The 21,000-nt window shown below is 35.3% G+C and overlaps 2 protein-coding genes across 2 annotated transcripts; one reads left to right on the top strand and one right to left on the bottom strand.

Moving 5' to 3' along the window:
- Positions 1-462: 462 nt before the first annotated feature.
- LOC114274701 (ATP-dependent DNA helicase Q-like SIM) lies at positions 463-9,521 on the bottom strand. Its single transcript, XM_082909176.1, has 8 exons — positions 9,374-9,521; positions 6,489-6,590; positions 5,445-5,500; positions 4,655-4,878; positions 4,162-4,218; positions 2,423-2,507; positions 849-1,085; positions 463-702 (listed from the first exon to the last, which is right to left on the bottom strand). Exons 1-6 carry the CDS (start codon positions 9,385-9,387, stop codon positions 2,472-2,474), a joined length of 489 nt encoding a protein of 162 aa, XP_082765302.1. The 5' UTR covers positions 9,388-9,521; the 3' UTR covers positions 463-702; positions 849-1,085; positions 2,423-2,471.
- A 6,153-nt stretch (positions 9,522-15,674) lies between these two features.
- Positions 15,675-16,775, top strand: LOC145812958 (uncharacterized). Its single transcript, XM_082908212.1, has 2 exons — positions 15,675-16,220; positions 16,461-16,775. The coding sequence occupies exons 1-2, from the start codon at positions 15,675-15,677 to the stop codon at positions 16,773-16,775; spliced, it is 861 nt and encodes a 286-aa protein (XP_082764338.1).
- Positions 16,776-21,000: the final 4,225 nt, after the last annotated feature.

Genomic DNA, 21,000 nt, shown 5'->3' with positions numbered 1-21,000 from the left:
GTCGCTACTTTGGTCGCCAATTGAGGGTCAGCAAAAGTAATTCGCGACCAAAATTTTGGTTGGTCGGCAAAAGTTGGATTTGCCGACTAAATTTTTGGTCGCTAAATATTTAATTACCGCGACGAATTTATTTTGTCGCTAAAACACTTTGGTCGCGAAAAGTGATATTTTCCCGACCAAATTTCTCAGTCGCCAATTGTCACATTTCGCGACCAAAAAGTTTGGTCGCCAATTATCACATTTCGCGACCAAAAAATTTGGTCGCCATTTGTTACTTTTCGCGACCAAAACTTTTGGTCGGCAAAAGTGAGATTCCACGACCAAATTTGTTTTGGTCGGCAATTGCCATTTTTTGCGAAAAAAAATTATTTATTTGTCGCGACTAATAAATTGGTCGCCAAAGCAGGAAAACAATACACCTGTAATTCCTAATAATTCATTCGATCCATAATAAACCTATAATTTTAAAACATCATTCAAATTAACTGAATCATTAACATTCGACACAATATTACTATTCTAAGTTTTCATTCACAAGTCACATCCATCTCGCATAACAATTTGAAACAATACATAATTCAGATTTACAGCATCAGGAAAATTGCTTAATCCACTAAGTTTCCTTGATAGCCAATCAAAAAGATCCTTGCGGCCTTCCGTGCCAAGCTTCGCATCCATCAAAGCAGTAGCGATGTAAGACACCTAATAAAGAAACAGAATTGGAAAATTTATCAGAGAAGCATGATAAATATATAAAATTAATTAAAAAATAAACGAAATAGAGAAATTGGAACCCAATAGTCGAGGTAATGCTCTTTACGTATGTGAATGTATTATAAATTTCTCACCTTTATTGGTTTTTCAAAACAATAGTCGAGGCAGGTTTTGTGGTACAGTACAGAACTCTCTGTGTCCATTTGGACTACCAGATGAGGTTCTACTGGTTCTGATCGATTCCCCTCTCCACCTTGATCAACAAAAGAGAGATAATACCGGGAGCTGTTTGGTCTCACACAACCTTTTCTAACTTCTCTGCAGTAACTCTTAAAGACTTCCACGGGTGGACAATACCGCTGACCAGGAACCTGTTTAAAATGAATGTGAGGAAACTCCAATCAAATTACATAAACCAAAGCAGATAACCAAGCTTAAATTCAAAAATATTATGATTGACTCATGAACACTATTAAATGATCTCAAGTATCACACGTCAATTCAAGCTATCCCACTTGAAATTAATAAGAAAATGGCAAGAGCACAAAAGTTGTGCCACTTTCAGTATAATGCATTCTCCAAGTCAATTTTTACAATATAGAAAACCATCAATAAAGAGCTGAAAACCCAAGCCATGGTTAACTCTCAATAAAAATTTAGAAAATCTAGAGAATCAACACCCATCTGGTTCACATGGTTCTTTCTTATCCATATAAGCACCATAACATAATATAAGGGAAAGAACTGCTAGTGACAACCAATGCATTCATAGCAAAAGACAAAAAAAAAGTGCAGCAGCAATTGCTTAATGCTATTTTCATATGTCAATAAATCAGTAACTGGCTAACAAAAAAGTTGGCGAATTGTCAAAGTCTCTTTGGCTTGAGAATCAAAAGTTGGGTTGTCAATAAGAGCATTGACAAAAAAGAAAATGCAAATGCAAATGCAAATGGTCTTCAACATTGAATTAGTCTTCAACATTGAATTAGATGTATACATTTCAATCTTAGTTTTCTTTCATAATAATACCATTGTTTTCTTTCATATATCTAAGATTGAAATGTATACATCTAATTTATAATAATACCATAGTTTTCTTTCAGACATCCAGTCTTCAACATTGAATTAGTCTTCAACATTGAATTAGATGTATACATTTCAATCTTAAAAATTATAAGAAAATGCAAATGGTAGGAAAACAACTACGTTGCAAAGTCCCATTATTTGATTTCACACACACACAAAACACACCAAAAAAAAAACACACACACACACACACACACAGAAAATTACGACAAAAACAATGAAAAAAAAAACCATAAAGGCTCTAAGCTTCTTGTTTAATCTGAACTAGAGAAAATGGGGCAGAAAACAGAAACGAAGCATATCCTCTTACTCAAACTAGGTTCAACCAATCCCATGTAGATTTCAAAAGCGTTACTTGTAACTGTGTTTCCAAGCATATCCTCTTACTTAAGCATACACTTAATACTGACTGGGAAAGTCGACATCATTCATGTTAACAGTTCATTTTCATCAGTTTCTACCTACTCACCTGATCCCTTCTAGGTCTTTGTAACAAGTTTCTAGTTCAACCGATCAATATGGACAGAAACACAGCCAACATGTTTTAGTTTAAGAAAATGTTTGAGCCCTAAGATAATTAACCACTAAGGAAGAACATACAGGCCAAATAAGAGTATTATACCTTCAAAGATAGCAGAAGAGTAATTGTTTCCAAGCTATGCTGGCCCCGATCAACATAGTCTCCTAAGAAGAGATAATCGATATATCTGATAGTCATACATGAAATTTGCATCATGATAAAAGGGTGGGGAAAAAATTGCTAGTAATTGCATAATCTCACTGAAGGACCTAGAAAATGCTTTAAAAAGGCCAAACAGAAGTAATCACTTTCATTAAAGAAAAAAACATAATACGCAGACAGTAGTCACAGTCCGATCCCAGTACTTACACTAATGACAAAGGAGGCACCAAAAATTTTTTTCAAAGAGAAAGAGAAAGAGAAATAGTCGCAGTTAAAACTAATGACATCAAGTGCTTGATGAGTTTTGGTCTTGCATTCTGGTTACTTTTTATTTATTTATGACAAGTTGAAGTTAGCAAAAAAGTGAATACCTGCCAATATGCATTTAGACATTTTATTTAGAGACACGGTACACTTTCTTCCCAAAACAACAAACTTAGAGAACCAAAAACCATTCTCTGACTTCTTCCCTTATTTTCTCTTTGTTATTAAACCAACTATATATATACATATATGTAAATTACATTGGCCTACCCTTAGGGATTGATGCAGACAAAGCTAGAGCAGCATGCAGGTTACATGACGATGTGGCTCCAAATTGATAAAACTTTTGGTACTTAGTGATGGAGTTATTTCTTTTAGTTATTATGATAATATCATGTCTCTCTCTCTCCCTCTCTTGTCAATGCAACTTATCCAGGTAGTTCATGTGGGAATTTATTTCCTCTAACAACCCTCCATGCATGCTATAGTTGCTCCAGGCTCAATTTAGAGCTATTCTCTTCCAATCAGTTGTCACAATTATGGTTGGTGCCTAATTGAATTAAATGCGTAATGATAACATCTTAATAACATCTTACACCTAATCTGGTGGCTCACCTTCTCCAAGTAACTGGTAATAGATTATAGGCCCAAAACATGACACTAGTATGACTGTTGGGCTGTGGTATTTCAGGGTTTTGTAGCTCAAGGCAAATCTGACTTGCCTGTTCTGTTTTGGTGCTTGAAGGGATGCTCTGATATCTTATCTGTTTTGATCTGTTATGCTGCTGTGTTGGTTTTAACAAACTTGGGGATTGGTTTGGATGAAGGGCTGCTACAGGTCAAGGCATTGTGTTTGGTCTGACTGTTGGGCTGTTGTAATTCAGGGCAATGTAGCTCAAGGAAAATCTGATCTGTCTGTTCTGTTTGGTGCCAATAGGAGTGCTGTTTTGCCTACTGTTTTTTGCCTTTTTTTTTTGCTTTTTGTGGTTTTTTTTGCTCTGTTTGTTTTGCTCGTTGGTTTCTCACCAACTAGGAGGTTGGAGCTTGACTTAGCTCCAAGCTCCTCTTTATTGATGTATTTCTTCATATAATTCATCAATAAAGTCTTCTTTTTGCCGATCAAAAAAAAGGACCAAGTGAGACAATGATAGGCTGTCAAAAACATAGAAGAGATGGGAGAGGAAGTTGACATAGAGTTTTATTCTTAATAATCTCTCAGGTCTCAGCCAATAATCCTTTGTGAATTTACAAAGGTATATTCTTGACACTGCAGAAATATCTGAACTAGAATTAATTTATAATTGGACTCTACCCTCATTAACATGTACACACTTTTTGAAGAGAACATTTGATAAAGCATATGTCAAAAAAAAAAAAAAAAACAAGACAATTTACAAAAGTTTCATAGTCCATACCTGCAAGGCATTTTCATGAAATTCATTGTGCACCTGCCTCAGATGTGATCTTGGCAACTGGGGAAAATAAAAAGCATAAATCACTTGCATACCAAACAGGAAAAAAGACCTCAAATACTAGAAGAAAGCTGGCAGTATAAGAGTGTTTGCAACCTCATCACTACCCTTTTGTGACAACATTACCAGTCAAAAAAAAAAAAATTAGCACAGAGGTTGAAAACATGAAAGTTAATAATGGTGTTTCTGTTGCCCCAAGGAGAATGCATCAATTTTATAAAGTTAATAATCACTTATTGAATAAAACTTTCAGCTTCCACTTTCATCGTTCATGAGACGTAAGACTTTACAAATTTTGAAAACTAGGAGTGACAGAAGTCTAGTAAGGCTAAAGGGTTGATTTACCTGGAAGAGAGTTACAAAACCATTACCAAAATGAAAAAAAACTAATGAATGATAGGTAATCCAAATTAAACAGATATACAAAAATAGTTACCTTGGCATTATAAGCAGCAGCCTTCACACCACACTTGCAAAGAAACTTTGATATGCTTAATGTTTCTTTTCTGGTAGGTACATATATAATTGTTGATCCTTCTAAATGACCTTGCTGAAGTTTTAATCCTTCTTCCCATTTGTTAGGCGGATCATTTATCTCACGTAACCCACAAATATCCGAGTCCTTATCAGGCGATTGACCAAAGAATTCACCACAGGAAACTACAATGAATAGATTCTAAGTGAATGCTTCTCATAAGAAGAGAAAAAGAATTACAGGAACACATTCTTCAGTCCGGGGAAGAGAAGAGAATAATTTTTCAAAGATCCCCACTTTACCATGGATTGGACAATTAGAAGAGTAATAAGATAAATGAAGTGACTAGAGTCACTAGAAGAAACATGTATAGATAGATGCACACATGCATATAAACATGTATATAAACATCACATTATGCTTCTTTTTATCAGGCCTTTTCTTTCTAGTATATATATCTACCAATTCACAAAAATCCTTCTCATAAGAAGATGGGGATGATGTTCTACTATGCTTTACCTGTACATATCAAAAAATGAATAGGAAAGATTACTGCAGGAATGAATAGATGGATGCACACATGCCCACACATGAGTCACCTTAGTTTTAGAAAATTTATAGATATTTATGTATAGAAATTCTGGAATTGAAATACCCAAGGTCTAGAGTCAAAATGCAGAAAAAAATCATTAAGTGCTACTATAAACTTCTTATTAATGCATAAAAATGCAATAAAAGAATAAAAACATACCACTATTCCAGAATCTGCCCATGACAAGAGACTTTCCACTATTCCAGACTTGGACACTGCAGGAGAAATATAGACATGAAAAAAAAAAAAAAAACTAGAGTTTTGGTGAAAATAAAACAGGGTTTCGAACTAGACATGAAAAAAAAATCACTAGACATGAAAAAAGGCATAATAATGGGCTATTCTTGAAAAATCACTAGACATGAAAAAAGGCATAATAATGATTAGGTCCACATGCAATCAACACTGAAAAAAAATCACTAGACATGAAAAAAGGCATTGCTTCTATGAGAAATATAGATATTTGGAACTATTTTATTTTTCTGGTTATAGAACAGGGTTTTGGTGAAAATATTGAGGGCTATTCTTGCATGTAAGCTATAACTGGCAATAGTAAGTTTGCTATTTTTCTGGTAAGAGAGAAAAAGGAAGGAAAAAAAAAAGGATGGCAAGAATCTAAGAATCTTGACCATAATATTTTAGGAATCAGACCCTTGACATTAGGCTACATCACAAATGACTCAAACTCAAACCCTAAATGTTTGTACCCTTTTCTTCAATATTACAAGAAAAAATACATAATAATGGGCTGCTGGAGTTTTCCAATCATTAATACGAATAATAGGAAGCTGAATGACTATTGGAAATCTCTCTAATGTTACTAGAAAGATAATTCCTACATTCAACCAGTCAGGACCAATGTTACTAGAAAGATGATTGTTTTGGTATGTGGAATTCTAGTAACCATGGCTAAACCTCAACAAGCAGGTCAATATACCCACTAAGGATATTATATCATGTTTCTCCTACTCAATGCAAATAACTAAATACGGTCTATTGAAAGATGATGGAGAAAAGCTTCACTCTCAAATACCATGAAAGACAGTAGAAGAGAAATCAATAATTGAATGCCAAACCCTGCTGCAAAGCGGGAGTCTTGTGCTGAGTACGACCTTTATTTAATTGACAATAAGCTATGATCTAAATATGAATCAACCACTAATTTTCTTTTTTTCATTATTAATCAAAGTTTTTGGTACTTACTTGTTAGGGCGTCGCATTAAAACGTAATATATTGGATCTTCTGAAGATTCTCCAATTGACAATTTCAGCAATTGCAAAACAATGTAACAACATGTTGTAATGCTGTAAAAAAAACAAGCAACTTCACATCAAATCTATAACAAAGATCTAGATTTCACTATACATGGTGGCAACTCATTAACATATCTAAATAAAAATTATAAAACTACAGTGAAATCAATTCCTCAAAACATATATTCAGCTGACAGTCAAATAGTTTTTGAATCTGCAAGAAAAACTAGAAGAAAAAATGCACGTAGGAACTTTAATTGTAAAGTATTTGGATAAAATAACAAAGATTTATTAATGCATGTTTAATAGTGAAAATGAAAATGTAATGTCAAATCAATTCAAATTAAAGATAGAAGATTTCTATATTAGCACCATATCAGAACATTTAGCACCATATCAGAACATTTACTAGGGGGAAAAAAGGATAGAACATAACATAAAATTGAAACTAATTTCTAATAATTGGAACAAATCGATGACTGAAAAATGCTGAAAAACATCAACTCTACGTAAAAATCTCTTAATGGTTCAGCACATAAAGGGTAAAGAATAGACCAGCATGACAGAACAACAAAATAAATGGAAAAAAAAACTCTGAAGTTACTAACAAATTGCATGTAGAGCAAAAATAGTGTCGTGAAAATGAAAGGGTGTGTATAATACACTTTTAAGTTGCATTTTTGTCCACCTTTACATTTTACAATGTCCCAAAACAGTTGTCCATTTGAACAGTCATGGTACTTTAATTACTTATCCAAAAAAAGGGGGTTCAAGGTACATAATCTTATGTTTTTATAAAATTATCCCTCTAAGATGAGTGTGAATGGATCTACTAGTATGTAATATAGGGATAGTTTAGAAAATTAATGCTTTACAATTTGAGTGATGCATTAAATTGTTGTCTCCTTAAAAACTTGGACTTCCATAGTGGAAAACAAATATGGGATGGAGAGAATAATTCTTAACCCAATGGAGATGAGTGCACAAATAGGATGAGGCAACTGAAATGTGTATTATATTATGACTTACAAGTGACTACTTCGTTGAAAATCTAACAAGAGGTTGCAATTATGTTTTGATATGTTGAAAAGAAATGCAGAGGAAGAAAACAACTCAGGGCAACCATACCTCAAGTTCATCAACATTTTCCATGGTGTCAAAGGTTATATTTGCAAGAGTGGTGGATAAAGCTCTACCAAAAAATGCTTTCATGCGAGCCTCAATTGGATCTGACCAAACAACAAGATTGGTTAGAAAAGCATTAGATTTAACATAACATCTATAAACTTTCAATAGTAAATAATGAACAAGATAACTATTGTTACTATTAGAAGTCATAACTGTCAAAGACACAAAAGAACAGCCCTAGTATCACAGCCTTGCAATTTGGGAGGCCATCCCTCACCAGAAGGCTCTACAAGGCACTTGAAGGCTCTAGAGGTTAATGGAACTTTCTAGAGTCCCCTAGAGTCTTGCAGACAGATATAAAGACCTGTACTTAATTCTAAACATATAGATAGTATTCATGTACATTCTAGAATAGTCTATTAGAGGAGGTGGGAGTAGTATCTACAATACTCTTAATCCTTTGGGTTTTGGGATATTCTTTGTAAACCTATAGAAGGGGAGGGCCTCATTTGCCCAACCCATCCAAGGAAATCCAAAAGTAATACAAGATCTCTTGCATTCACTTAATGGAGTAAACTGATCCAGTTGGTCCTTATATGATTGCAAATTTTAACATTGCAAAAGTCCAAACTTTTGAATTTACAAAGGTCTAGTTCATGCCCATGCATTATAATCAATAATTTTACATCAGCAATTCAATTACCATGTTTCCATGGACTGCTCACAAGGCCAACAAACAGGCGGTGTTCCTTGCATACACTTGGAAAATAGAAATTGTTTGGACCTAACTTAATCTGTCCCTGGACATGTCTAAGAAAATTTGAACCTCCTATAGGAATGCAGTATCATCTTATCAAAACCAATAGTATTACTCTCATTAAAAAATTACCTAAGCACTGGCACAATAACCAGGCTACCCAGCAAAACAAACACCTAATTAGACCTTTTCAATAACCAGGCTACCCTCTTGAAAGCCAGCAAAACAAGCACCTCATTGGACCTTTTCCAAGGAATCCTTCAACCAGAATAACAGTTTAAGTGTTGATTGAAAATCACATTCACATGTTTTGTAGTTCATCAAAAACCACCTTGCTCAGCTAGTGAAAAGTTGACTGATATGTATCTTGGGGTCGGACACATCAAATCTCTAAATAAAGGATACGTGGACATGGCTAAAATTTATCCAAATATTAGATATGGGTATGTGGATACAACAAAAAGTATTAAAAACGTTAACAGGTGTCTCTTCCTATTATGATTTTTTTTTTTTTCTCTTTCTTCATCCTGTATTTTTTTTGGGTGCTGAATCTGATTTTTTTTGTTATATTACTGTGGAATTTTGGTTTGGACTATGTGAAACTGGTTGGATTAGAGTTTGGTAATATGAAGAACTCCCAAAGCAAACCCAGTATATATTTTCGTTATAGAATTATTGAGGCCCAAACACAGTGATAAAGTGTGTGTGTCTTCTCTAAAATAAAATCAAATACTTTGGGCTTAATGATCTTTGCCATCTGCCCCATGTGACTGCAGCAGCCTACTAAATGGATTGATTAAAAAAAAAAAGAAGCAACAATGGCTTCTTCTTCAATCGATTTACTTGATTGATTAATGACAATAATCAGTCTTTACCATTACCTCAAATATCGATTTACTTAAAGCATAGAGAAGCATAGAGAGAAAGAGAGAGAGAGGGAGAGAGGTACCAGAGAGCTCCCATGGGGGTTCGAAGCAGAGAGAGAAAGAGAAGACAGCGGCGTCAATGTAGAATTTGAGGAAGCCGATGATGATGAAGATGGCTGTGGTGGTGGAAACCCTAGCCTTCGGTGACCCAATCCAAGCACAATGTCGCGATTCACAATCGGAAACCCTACCTTGCGAGTGGGAGGATTGCGACTTGAAGACACTGAGAGAGAATGGGGGAGAGGCAGAAATCGAGGCCAGCGTTGGGAGCGAGCGCAAGAGGGAGGGTAGGAAAGAAGAATAGAGAGGGAGAGAGAGACAGAGAGGGAATGGGAGGAGACGAGTTAAACCAAATTACCCCAATCTGGGTTCGATTGATGCATCAATAGTGTGTGAAGTAGAAAATTACCCCAATCTGGAATTTTTTTTCTGAAATTCAATTCCCGCCCCACGTTTCAAATTTCCCCCCAAACTTTTGGCGACCAAACTGTCAAATTAGTCGCAAAAATAGGTTCTTTCGCCGACAAATTTTTTTAGTCGCCAAATCTCAATCAACGGCGACTAAAATATTAGTCGCTAAAAGTACTAATTTGGCGACTAATTTTTTTTGGTTGCTGAAAATAAGTTTTTCGCGACCAAATTTTTGGTCGCCAAAAAATATGTGACCTTCCGCGACCAAATTTGTAGTTGGTCGGCAAAAGTATACCACTTTCTGCGACCAACATATTTTTTGGTCGCCAAAATATAACCTTCTGCGACCAATAAAATTTGGTCGCCAAAATTAATGATCTTTCGCGACTAATTAATATTTGGTCGCCAAACGTCATTTTTTTGCGACCAAAATTTTTTTAATCGGTAAAAGTGGTCGCAAAATGTGTAAATTCTTGTAGTGCTCCCCTTCACTTTATTTATGTATTTTGAGTGGGAAATGACTGCAATCACGGTCGGAAGACCAGAGCGAGCTCAAACATTTGAGGCTTAGAGTATAATTTTAATATTAGACTTTTATATATGTAAAAAAAATAAAATAACAAATCTGCCAAAGCAGGTTTCTAATATGTATTAATTTTTTAATCATTTTTTTTTATTTAGACCAGACCAGTTAGTAATTTTGAAGAGAAAATTTCATTTATCCCACAAACTTTACCCCGATAATCAATTACATTCTCAAATTTTGAATAATTTCAATTTTAGCACAAAAATTTTTAAAATTGTATCAATTGACCCATGCCATCTATTTTCGTCAAGTATGTGGACCGAAGCGATGACGGCCCCATGAACTATTTTGTTGGAGGGAAAAAGTTAAAAATAATTGCATTTTAATCTCAAATTTCAAATTATAGATCCAAACTGAAAATTGACAAGGAAAGATAAACTTTCAATTTATATTTTTCTATTATTAACTTTTAGCTCATTAAAAACCACATCAAACAGACCCACTTACTCATAATATATATTTAATATATTCATCTAAGCTAAGCTATTCATACAAATTAAAGTTTATCTTCAAATGTCACTTAATTTCAATTTAAACTTTTCATCCATTTTTGGATAAATTACACTTACTTCCTCTGAGATTTCTGACAATTATAGGAACCTCTCTATAGTTTCAATTAGCTTGTTTGATTTGAATTTTAAGGATTCATTTTTCAAAAAATTAAATTTTTTTTCTTTTCATATTTTTTTTTTACTGAATTTTTTTTAATATTCTAAGCAATTTTTTTTTTTAATTTTTAGATACGCTTAGCATAAATACACTCAAAAAGTATAATATTTGTGAAAAGATCTTTAGAAAATTCACTAAATACAACAACAACAACAACAAAAAAAACCGAGAATTCAATATTTTTTTCGTATTATTGTGAATTTATTAATTTTTTAAAATATTTTTTTTACAAATATTATATTTTTTAGATACATCTAAGTAAGGTACATCTAAAAAAGTAAAAGAAAATGCTATAAATTTTAAAAATATCCACTAAAAATAAAAATAATAAAATACGAAAAACAAAAAACAAAAAACTCAATTTTCAAAAAATTGAATCCAAAAAATTGAAACCAAACACATTGAATAATTGCATTAATCTCCCTTGCTTTTAAAACTATTATCAAGATTTCCCCAATCTGTTAAATTTGTACAAACAGTGTTAGTTGGGTGTAAAAATGACCATATTACCCTTTGATTTGCATGTGAAAAGGAGAAAATACCCATAAACCAAAAAGCCTCATTCATTATCAACATGGGTAAATTACACAAACCACCCTTGAGATTTGTATATATATGCATATTATGAAAGACCCATACATAATTTAGAATTATTTAATAAAATCCTTAAATTTCGTGCAATACTAAATAAAACCCTTAAATTGTTAAGACACTATTAAAGTATTTAATGAAAAAAAGTTAATTTTTATTGATAAAATACTTGAAAATAAACAACATATCTAAAATTAATGTTAGATAGCATCTTAATTATTTAATATAAAACTTATTCTATATTACATAAACAACGTAAAATTTATCATTTGAAGTACTACATTTATTATTTAATTTTCTTTTAAAATTGAAATAAATGGATTTATTTTTTTTCCCGGTAATTTTCATTACTTATTTATTCATATGTAAAATAATTATTATTTTATCTTTTCTCAATCATATATTATTCTCAAATTTTTATTTTTATTTTTATTTTTGAGTTATTAAACTTCAAGGTCAATGCATATTTTTTTTTTAAAAAAATGTACCTTAATATTTCTTACATAATTAAAAAAAATTAAAAAATAAATATAGAAGGAAAAAAAATATGATCTCCCCTTAGGTTTCTAACAATTAAACCAAACTCATTTATTATCAACATTAATCTTAACCTTAAATGTACTAAATTTAATTTACCCTATTAATTTCTTGACTCTATTTTTTTCTACAAGTTTTTGAACTTTTATAAACAAAAAATAAATAAAAATTTAACTATTAATGAAGGTGAAAAATTAATTTTAAGATTTTATTTAATAAAAAATAGTTTAAATGAGATAAATAAAGATGGAAAATGAATTTTAAGTATCATACATAATAAATTAATTGAGTATTTTTATTGTTCACAAATAATTTCGTCATTAAAGTAAAGATTAATTTTAATTTTAGGTGTAAGAAATTTCAAACTGTTTAACTTGTTTATTATTCTCAAATGTTTTTTTAATCCTTCATTTTCTATAAACTAATTTTAATTTATTGTGAGACGATCAAATTTTTTTTACTTCTATATTTAATTTTTAATTTTTTTAATCATGTAGTAAATATTAACATGCGCTTTTTTAAATATACATTTACTAGAAATTTAATGACCCAAAGATAAAAATCAAAATTTGAGAATAATATATGATTGAGAAAAGATAAAATAATAATTTTTTACATATGAACAAATAAGTAATGCAAATTAATGGGGAAAAAAATATATGCACTTATTTCAACTTTAAAAAAAAATTCAAATGATAAATGCATTACTTAAAATGGTAATTTTTACATTGTTTATGTAGTGTAGAATAAGTCTTATATTAAATTATTAAGATGTTATCTAACACTAATTTTAGAAAGATTATTTATTTTTAAGTATTTTATCAATGAAAATTAATTTTTTTTCATTAAATGATTTACCAATGTCCCAATAATTTAAGCGTTTTATTTAATATTGCATAAAATTTAAAAATTTTATTAAATAATACTAAAATATATATGGATCTTAGATAATATATATGCAAAACTTCAAAAAAAGTGAGTGAAATTTCTCATTTGAATAGATTACGTAACTAACGGGCAATATGATATTAGCTTGACATTAGTAAAATCTATTAAATAGCGTAACAGGGCAATATGATATTAGCATGACATCAGTAAAATCTATTAAATAGCGTAACGGAGTGTAACAGTGGGGGAATTTTAATAACAATTTCAAAAGTAAAGGAAGTTAGTGCAATTATTAAAATCATCTGGAAGTCTTTGTAACTGTCAGAAATCTCCTCATCATAACCAAAACTTAACCTATATTTTTCTATCATATAGTATACTTATATTGGAACAATATTAATAATTATTTATGGTAGTTGTCTTATATTAAAGGAAAAATTGTAAAAATGAAAAATAATAAAAAAAATTATAAAAAGAAAGAACAAATAATTGCGTAAACTGTGGATGTCTAAGAGTCTAAAGGAATTACATTGAATCCCCTCATCATAACCAAAGCTGAATCGCCAATGAATCAACAAGTAAATCAACAAGCAAATCAGCAAGCACATCAACAAGTGCTTAACAAGCAGGATGGTGGCTGGATCCCAGTGGTAAAGCAGAGAGGAAGACATACAAACCAAGTTGGGCTGAAAGAAGGTAGGCGAGTAGGGATGTACACTCTTTTTGTGGATAACCTACCAGAGTCAATGGATCCAAGGAGCATGTACGCTTTGTTCCTAAAATTTGGCGTAGTTAAGGATGTTTTCATTCCACAAAAGAGGAGGAAAACAACAAACACAAGATTTGGCTTTGTTCGCTTTAACTGTCCTGTTGCAGCCAGTGTAGCAGAACAAAAGGCAAACGGAATATGGATAGATGACAAAGCCTTGATAGTCCATAGTGCAGTATATGGAAAAAGAAAAAGGAGACCAGATGAGGTGGAAACAAGTACAAAGGAGGCAACTGGAGTTAAGAAGACAAGCAGATATAACTGGACCAAAAAGGTGGAATCAAGGCATTGATGGCAGGTCGTATGTAGAGGTCATCAAAAGAGCCCAACCAAGAGGTCAACACACTACTACAATCAAAGTCGAAGAAATAGGAAACGGTTGGCTGTATGAAAGCATGATTATGAGGCTTAAACCCGATCACTCTGCTATGGAGGTACAAGAAAAACTCAAAGAACAAGGTATGAAGGATGTAAGAGTGAGAGCAGGAGGAGGGCGTGATGTAGTCCTATCGTTCAACTCTGTGGAGGCTCTGAAGAGTACAACCAGTAAGCTTAATGTTTGGTTCCAGGACTGGTGTGAGTACATCACAGAGTGGACAGTAGGTATGCAACTCCAACAGGAGAGGTTTGTTTGGATTAGCTGCTACGGTGTACCTCTGAATCTCTGGAGTTCCAATACCTTCACAAAGATTGGCCGTCTTTGGGGGGAAGTGCTACAATTAGATGGAGATATTTGTGAGCCCGCATCTTTCTGTTGTGGGAAGATTAAAATAGTTACAGGTGCTATGGATCTGATCAATACATGTATCAATCTAGAATGCAAAGGTAGAGTATACCCCATTAGAGTTTGTGAGGAACAGATTATCAATGAGGTATCATCCTGTGGTAAAGGAATCAACAATGAAGATGGTGAAGAGGGTGTTAGCTCCAATACTAAAAAGGTGTCACAGTCAACTGCAGAAAGCAAGAGGGAGGGAGAAGATGCTGACAAGGATGGGGAGGTGGAGGCTGACATGGCAAAAAAAAATCATACGGTAAAAGGTGTTTCTATTTCTAAGCTGAAAGAGGGAAGTGATGGGGAGGTAGGTGACAGTTGTATTCAAATATCAGTGGTGAAAGAGACTGAAGAGTGCATAGGGAAATCAACTGAAACAGGTTCAGGCATGGGTGAAACAATGATGGAAGTGGAAGGTCTACAGCAGCAACAGCTACAAACGTGCAGTCATGCTTTGGAAAAAGGTGCTGAGATTCAAAAAGAGGAGGGGCAGGCAGCCACAAAAGGCTTTATCAGAAGCTTAAGTGAAACCCAAAAGTTAAGGCCTGGAATTCATTTGGAGGTTGCTTTGGGCCAAGAACATTTAAATTCCCAGCCCATTGAGCTAGTCCATTGCAAGTCCAGTAGTAATGAAGGTGGACTCAAAGGGGAGGGTTATAAATCAAACTCCAATGATACCATTAGTGATTCTATTGGTGGCTCCATCAACAACCAGACTAACCAAGGCCCAAGGTCAGTGACCACAAAAGGAGGGCCTAAATATCCTCTGGCAGTAGGTGGGTTCTCCGGGCTGATTAGGAGAATTGGGCAGGAAAGTGTGGGAGCAAGAAGAAGAAAGGTTCATCAGAAAAAGATGGTGCCCAGATCTGAAGCAAAGCGAAGGCCAAATGCAGCTATCTGGCAGCATTCTTATGAATCAGATAAATTAATAGAAGCTCAGGCAACAGTACGTTTGGGGAAAAGCTTGGGGATTGACTTTAAAGGCCAAGAAGAAGAAATCATTAATAAAATTACACAACTAGAGGAGGAAGAAAGGGCAAGAGTTGGAGGGGGGGACTGATGCAGCCTCGAAAGTAGATATGATGGGAGGCTACAGAGATGAAAAATGTTGCTATGAAGATACTAAGCTGGAATATTAGAGGAGTGGGTAGACCTGAGAAAAGGAGAAAGATCAAGACTCTACTGTTTGATAGGAAAATTGATATGGTTTTGATGCAAGAAACAAAAAGGTCAAGCTTGAACAATCTGGTGGCTAGAAGTCTGTGGCCAAGAGAAAAGATGGAAATCATGGCAGTGGATGCAATAGGTGTGGCAGGTGGATTGTTATGCATATGGGACCCTGATGTTTTTCAACTTTCAGAATGCTGTAGCAACAAAAACTTCATCTTGCTTTCAGGTACCCTTCTGAATTCCTTTGAGTGTGTTATCTTAAATGTCTATGCCCCAAATGATATTATGAGGAGAGGTAAGTTATGGGAGTCCTTGTTGTATTTAAAGTCCATTTTCCCAAAACCATGGTGTCTTGGTGGTGATTTCAACAAGATCAGAAATTTGGGGGAAAGAATAGGAAGCTCAAGAAGGGATAGGGGCATGAAAGAGTTTAATGAGTTCATAGATAGATGTGAGGTGAATGATCTGCCCATGGTAGGGAGAAAATTTACTTGGTGTAATGCTCATGATGGTCACAAATGGAGTAGAATTGATAGATTCCTTCTTAGCCCTGAGTGGATTGAAAGATATAGATACAAACTGTGGGGACTGCCTAGGTTGGTTTTAAATCATTGCCCGATAGTGCTTATGGAAGATGAGAGGGACTAGGGTCCTAAACCTTTCAAATTCTTAAATGCCTGGTTATTGCACCCACAATTTACATCTTTTGTGGAGAATACATGGAAGGAGTTACAGATTCAAGGGACTGCTGGGGTCACTCTGCTAAGGAAATTACAAGCTTTAAAGATGGTACTAAAACAATGGAATAAAGAAGTATATGGTAATACTGCAGCTCAACTAAAAGCATCAGAAGATAAACTGAATGCACTTGATTTGAGGGCTGAGGTAAGACCTCTGGAGGAAGTTGAAATCAAACAAAAATGTGAGGCAAGGAATGAGATGTGGAGGTTAAGTAGAATGCTGGAATGGGAATGGCTTCAAAAGTCAAGGCTCAACTGGAATATGAAAGGGGATAGGAACACAAGATAATTTCATGTTATGGCTACTAGTAGACAAAATAGAAATGCCCTCAACTCCATTGTTGTAGGGGAGGTGGCAATTGAGGAACCAAATCAGGTCAAAATTGAGGTATGGTCACATTTTACAAACCAGTTTTCAGAAGAGTGGAGACTTAGACCTGTAATAGGTGGGGAGTTTAAAAGTGTAAGGCAAAGTGATTCATTTCATATACTAGAGTCAGAATTTTCAGCAGTGGAGGTTTGGGAAGCCGTCAAGGACTGTAATGGCAACAAAGCTCCGGGGCCAGATGGTTTCAACTTGCTATTTTTTCAGAAATTCTGGAAGGTGCTCAAAGAAGATGTGATGCTCTTTTTCGCAGATTTTCATGTCAGGGGCAGATTGGCTAGTGGCTTTAACAGTTCTTTCATCACCCTTATACCTAAGAAAATTGATGCAGCCAACTTAAGTGAGTTTAGACCCATTAGTCTTATAGGGTCAGCGTATAAAATACTTTCCAAGGTTCTTGCTAGTAGACTAAAAAAAGTCATGGCAGATGTAATTGGTGAAGCACAATCAGCATTCCTTGGAGGTAGAAACATACTCGATGCGGTTTTGATTGCAAATGAAATAGTGGATGGGTGGAAAAAACCAAGAGAAAAGGGCTGATATTCAAGATTGATTTTGAGAAGGTTTATGATTCACTCAATTGGGAATTCCTATTCTCAATGCTATCTAGCTTTGGCTTTGGAGCAAAGTGGATCTCTTGGATAAAAAGTTGTCTCTCTTCAGCTAGAATCTCCATCCTCGTTAATGGCTCACCAACTAAGGAGTTTAGTCCTGAAAAAGGTCTCAGACAAGGGGACCCACTATCCCCCTTCCTATTCAACATGGCTACAGAAGGATTGAACATGTTACTGATGAGAGCTAGGGAGTTGGGGCTGCTAAAAGGAGTAGTTTTTGGTGACAATAATGTGGTTGTGTCACATCTTCAATTCGCAGATGATTCTTTGTTGTTTTGTGATACTGTATGGTCAGAAGTGCTTAATTTAAAAAGGATCCTTAGGTGTTTTGAAATTGTTTCAGGGCTTAAAATAAATTACCACAAAAGTGTAATTTGTGGGTTTGGTATCTCTGAATCTGTGCTCCATGAGTTTGCAGGTATGCTAAACTGTAAAGTTAAGTTAGCACCAATCAAGTATCTGGGGTTGCCATTGGGAGCAAGCCCCCATAGAAAGGTGATCTGGAAGCCTGTCTTAGACAGGATAAAGCACAGGCTTGCTGGTTGGAAGAGGAGACTTCTCTCCTTTGCAGGAAGATTAACACTAATTAAATCAGTGTTATCTAGTCTGCCGGTGTACTATCTCTCTCTGTTCAAAATTCCAGAAGGGATAGCAAAAGAAATTGAAAAGTTTCAAGCCTCATTCCTGTGGGGTGGAGCTGAACTTAAGAGAAAAGTTCATCTAGTGAGATGGGATGAGGTAACTAAAAGTACTAAGCAAGGGGGATTGGGTGTTAGAAGAATCAGAGACATGAATGTTTGTTTATTAATGAAGTGGTGGTGGAGGTATGCCAATGAGGAACAAGCTCTGTGGAAGCAGGTGTTAGTCTGCAAATACAAAGCTGAAGGTGGAAATTGGCGTCCAGATATTCATTCAGGAGTTAGAGTATCCAAGATTTAGGGTGATATATTGGTGGCAGCAAATCAAAAAGTCAGCCTTCTGTAATTTTATATTAATAACCTTTAGATTAGAGTGGGTAATGGTTGTAGAGTTTCCTTCTGGCATGATTGCTGGACTGGTGGAGCTAGCCTTAAAGAATCTTTCCCTAGATTGTTCAGGTTGTCAAATGAGAAAGATGGGACTCTAAGGGATTACGCTGATAAAAGGGGTAACTCTGAAAATTGGGTGATTAGCTTTAGAAGGGTCTTATTTCAATGGGAACAAAAAGAGCTCCTCAATCTGAACCTCTATACCAGACCTGGTCCGGTCTTGAATCTGCTTGTGAAAGACAGAGTTTTGTGGTTAGTTTCCAAATCTGGTCAATCTTTTGTCTCAACCTTATACAAACATACTGATATTGAGCATGGTGAAGTCAATAACTCTAGCAGATTAGTGTGGACCAAGTACCTTCCACCTAAAGTTCAATTTTTTGGATGGCTCGCATGGAAGCATAAGTTAAAAACTTCAGTGTTCTTGCACAGAATTGGTGTGCTGGAGGATAGTGCTGCCACTGTCTGTATTTTCTACAAAGCTGAACAATAAACAGTTGAACATGTGCTTATCTGGTGCCCTTCGATCTGGAGAGTCTGGACTGGTCTCCTGCAATGGTGGGGAGCCCTTTGGGTAGTGCCTCAAACTGTTGATGGCTTACTGCAGTGGTGGGCTAGAAGCAAGGTTATGAAAGCTGAAAAAATAATTTGGAATGCTATCCCCTTGGTGGCTCTCTAGTCCATTTGGAAGCACCGAAACGAGTGCATCTTCCAAGATACTCAACCTAACATGGAAGAACTTCTTGAAGTTATCATTATTAGGCTTGCAATCTGGTTAAAATCCACGTCCTCGGATCTTCTTTTTTCTGTAACTGATTTTCTGCATAACCTGGAGCAAATCAGATTTTGTTTGGGTAGGAGAATGTAAGTTTGTATTATCTAAAGGGTCTGTTCTGTTCTATTCTGATGGCTGCTGCTGGTGGCCTGAAATGGTATGGTTTGGCCTGGTGCTACTTTGCTCAAGTATGTTATGGTTTGCCTGGGGTTTCTTGTCTGTTGTCTGTTTTGTCTATTTTGTATGCTGTTATCTGCTGGTGCTTACTGCTGGCAACTTAGTGGTGCTCTGTAAGCTCTGGTTGGTTGGTTGTTGTGTGCCCGTCTTGGGTAAGTTTGGGTGTGGTCCTGCAGGTGGATGGGTATGGTTGGCTGTTATGTCCTGCAGTAGGCTTTCTTATGCCAACTCAAGGACTGTGATGGTTTGAATTGGTGTGTGAGTCCTGGGATTGTTTCAGGTAGAACAAAAATTCTGTTTGGTTGCCTAAGGAGCTCTGTTAATAGTGGTGATAATAGAGAGAGGTTCGAGAGTGTTATGCTGGGATTGGGTGCTTGCAGGGTCCTTTTGTATTTTGGTCGTTTCGCGTTGGTTTCTCACCAACTCTGGGGGTGCTAGCAAATGATAGGATGAGCTAGTTGGTGCCAACCTCGTTGGGATGATCTAGCCCATTGTGATGCCTTTGCACCTCCCTCTTGTCTTTATTGATGTAATTCGCTTTGTACTATGTACTGGTTTTATTCCATCAATAAAGTCTTCTTCTTGCTGATTCAAAAAAAAAAAAAAAAAAACTGTGGATGTCTAAAATAATTGCACCGTTCATGAATTTTTTTATAAAAAACATTGCAAAAACATGTTGACTATTAAAATTTTGCACTTCCCATTTTTTTCCTAATCCTCTCTACTCTAACCGGCGCCACCTTCCCCACCCTTTTCGACCATTCTTAACTACTCCTTCACCATGCCCTCTTTCTCACCATCACCACCATGAAGATGTGTATGTGTGTGTGTGTGTGTGTGTGTGTGTGAGAGAGAGAGAGAGAGAGAGAGAGAAATGAGTATGATTGTGCAAAAAAGAGTGAGATCGTGATCACAATGAGGTTTCACCGGATCTATTTTGCAATGAGGGTGGAGGTGTTAGGGTGACGAATGGAAGAGGTTAGGTTACAAAGGAAAAGAAATGAACAGGAAAGATGGAAAAGGGTGCGAAAAATATGAAAGAGGCAGGGAGAGGGGCTGGTTACAGTGGGATGACATGGGGAGGGGTACATTGGCGTCAAAAGGGTTAGGCTTTGTAGATGGTGCATCTCATGTAGGTTCTCCTCATTCTTACTAGTAGTTGCCCTTCAGAAAGGGAGAGCGAGAGGAGACGGAAGGAAGAGGGAAAAACGGGTGGCAAGGAGATGTAAAAGGTTGAAGGAGTGGTTACTAACAGTGGAGGGAGGTAAAGGAGGAGATGCCGGCACCAAAAGGGCTAAGGTTTGTGGAGGATGCAGAGAAGAATAGAGAAAGTTAAGGAAAGGAAGAGGGAAAGGGATTAGAGATAGACAGAGGAAACTTTGGAAGTGGATGCCAACATCAGAAGGGGTTGGAGCCAAATGAAAAATGGTTGAGAGCACTAAAAGTGGTGCTCTAATAGCACCACTAATGATGTGGCAGTGACCCCCGCCCACTGCCTATGCCTTGTTTTTTTTTTTTTTTTTGGCATTCCTAAT

Source organism: Camellia sinensis, chromosome 15, assembly GCF_055761805.1.
Source record: "Camellia sinensis isolate YWXY chromosome 15, ASM5576180v1, whole genome shotgun sequence".
NCBI lineage: Eukaryota > Viridiplantae > Streptophyta > Magnoliopsida > Ericales > Theaceae > Camellia > Camellia sinensis.
This window is presented reverse-complemented; position numbering and strand designations above follow the sequence as displayed.

Bases quoted from the DNA above. Each gene is read 5' to 3' on its own strand.
- LOC145812958 (XM_082908212.1), top strand. From the start codon at position 15,675: ATGAAAAATGTTGCTATGAAGATACTAAGCTGGAATATTAGAGGAGTG. The intron at 16,221-16,460 runs GTAGGGAGAAAA...TCTTTTGTGGAG, and splicing joins AGGTGAATGATCTGCCCATG to AATACATGGAAGGAGTTACA.
- LOC114274701 (XM_082909176.1), bottom strand. The intron at 5,501-6,488 runs GTAAGTACCAAA...TTTCTCCTGCAG, and splicing joins TTAATGCGACGCCCTAACAA to TGTCCAAGTCTGGAATAGTG. The intron at 2,508-4,161 runs GTATGGACTATG...TATGACTATCAG, and splicing joins TTCATGAAAATGCCTTGCAG to ATATATCGATTATCTCTTCT.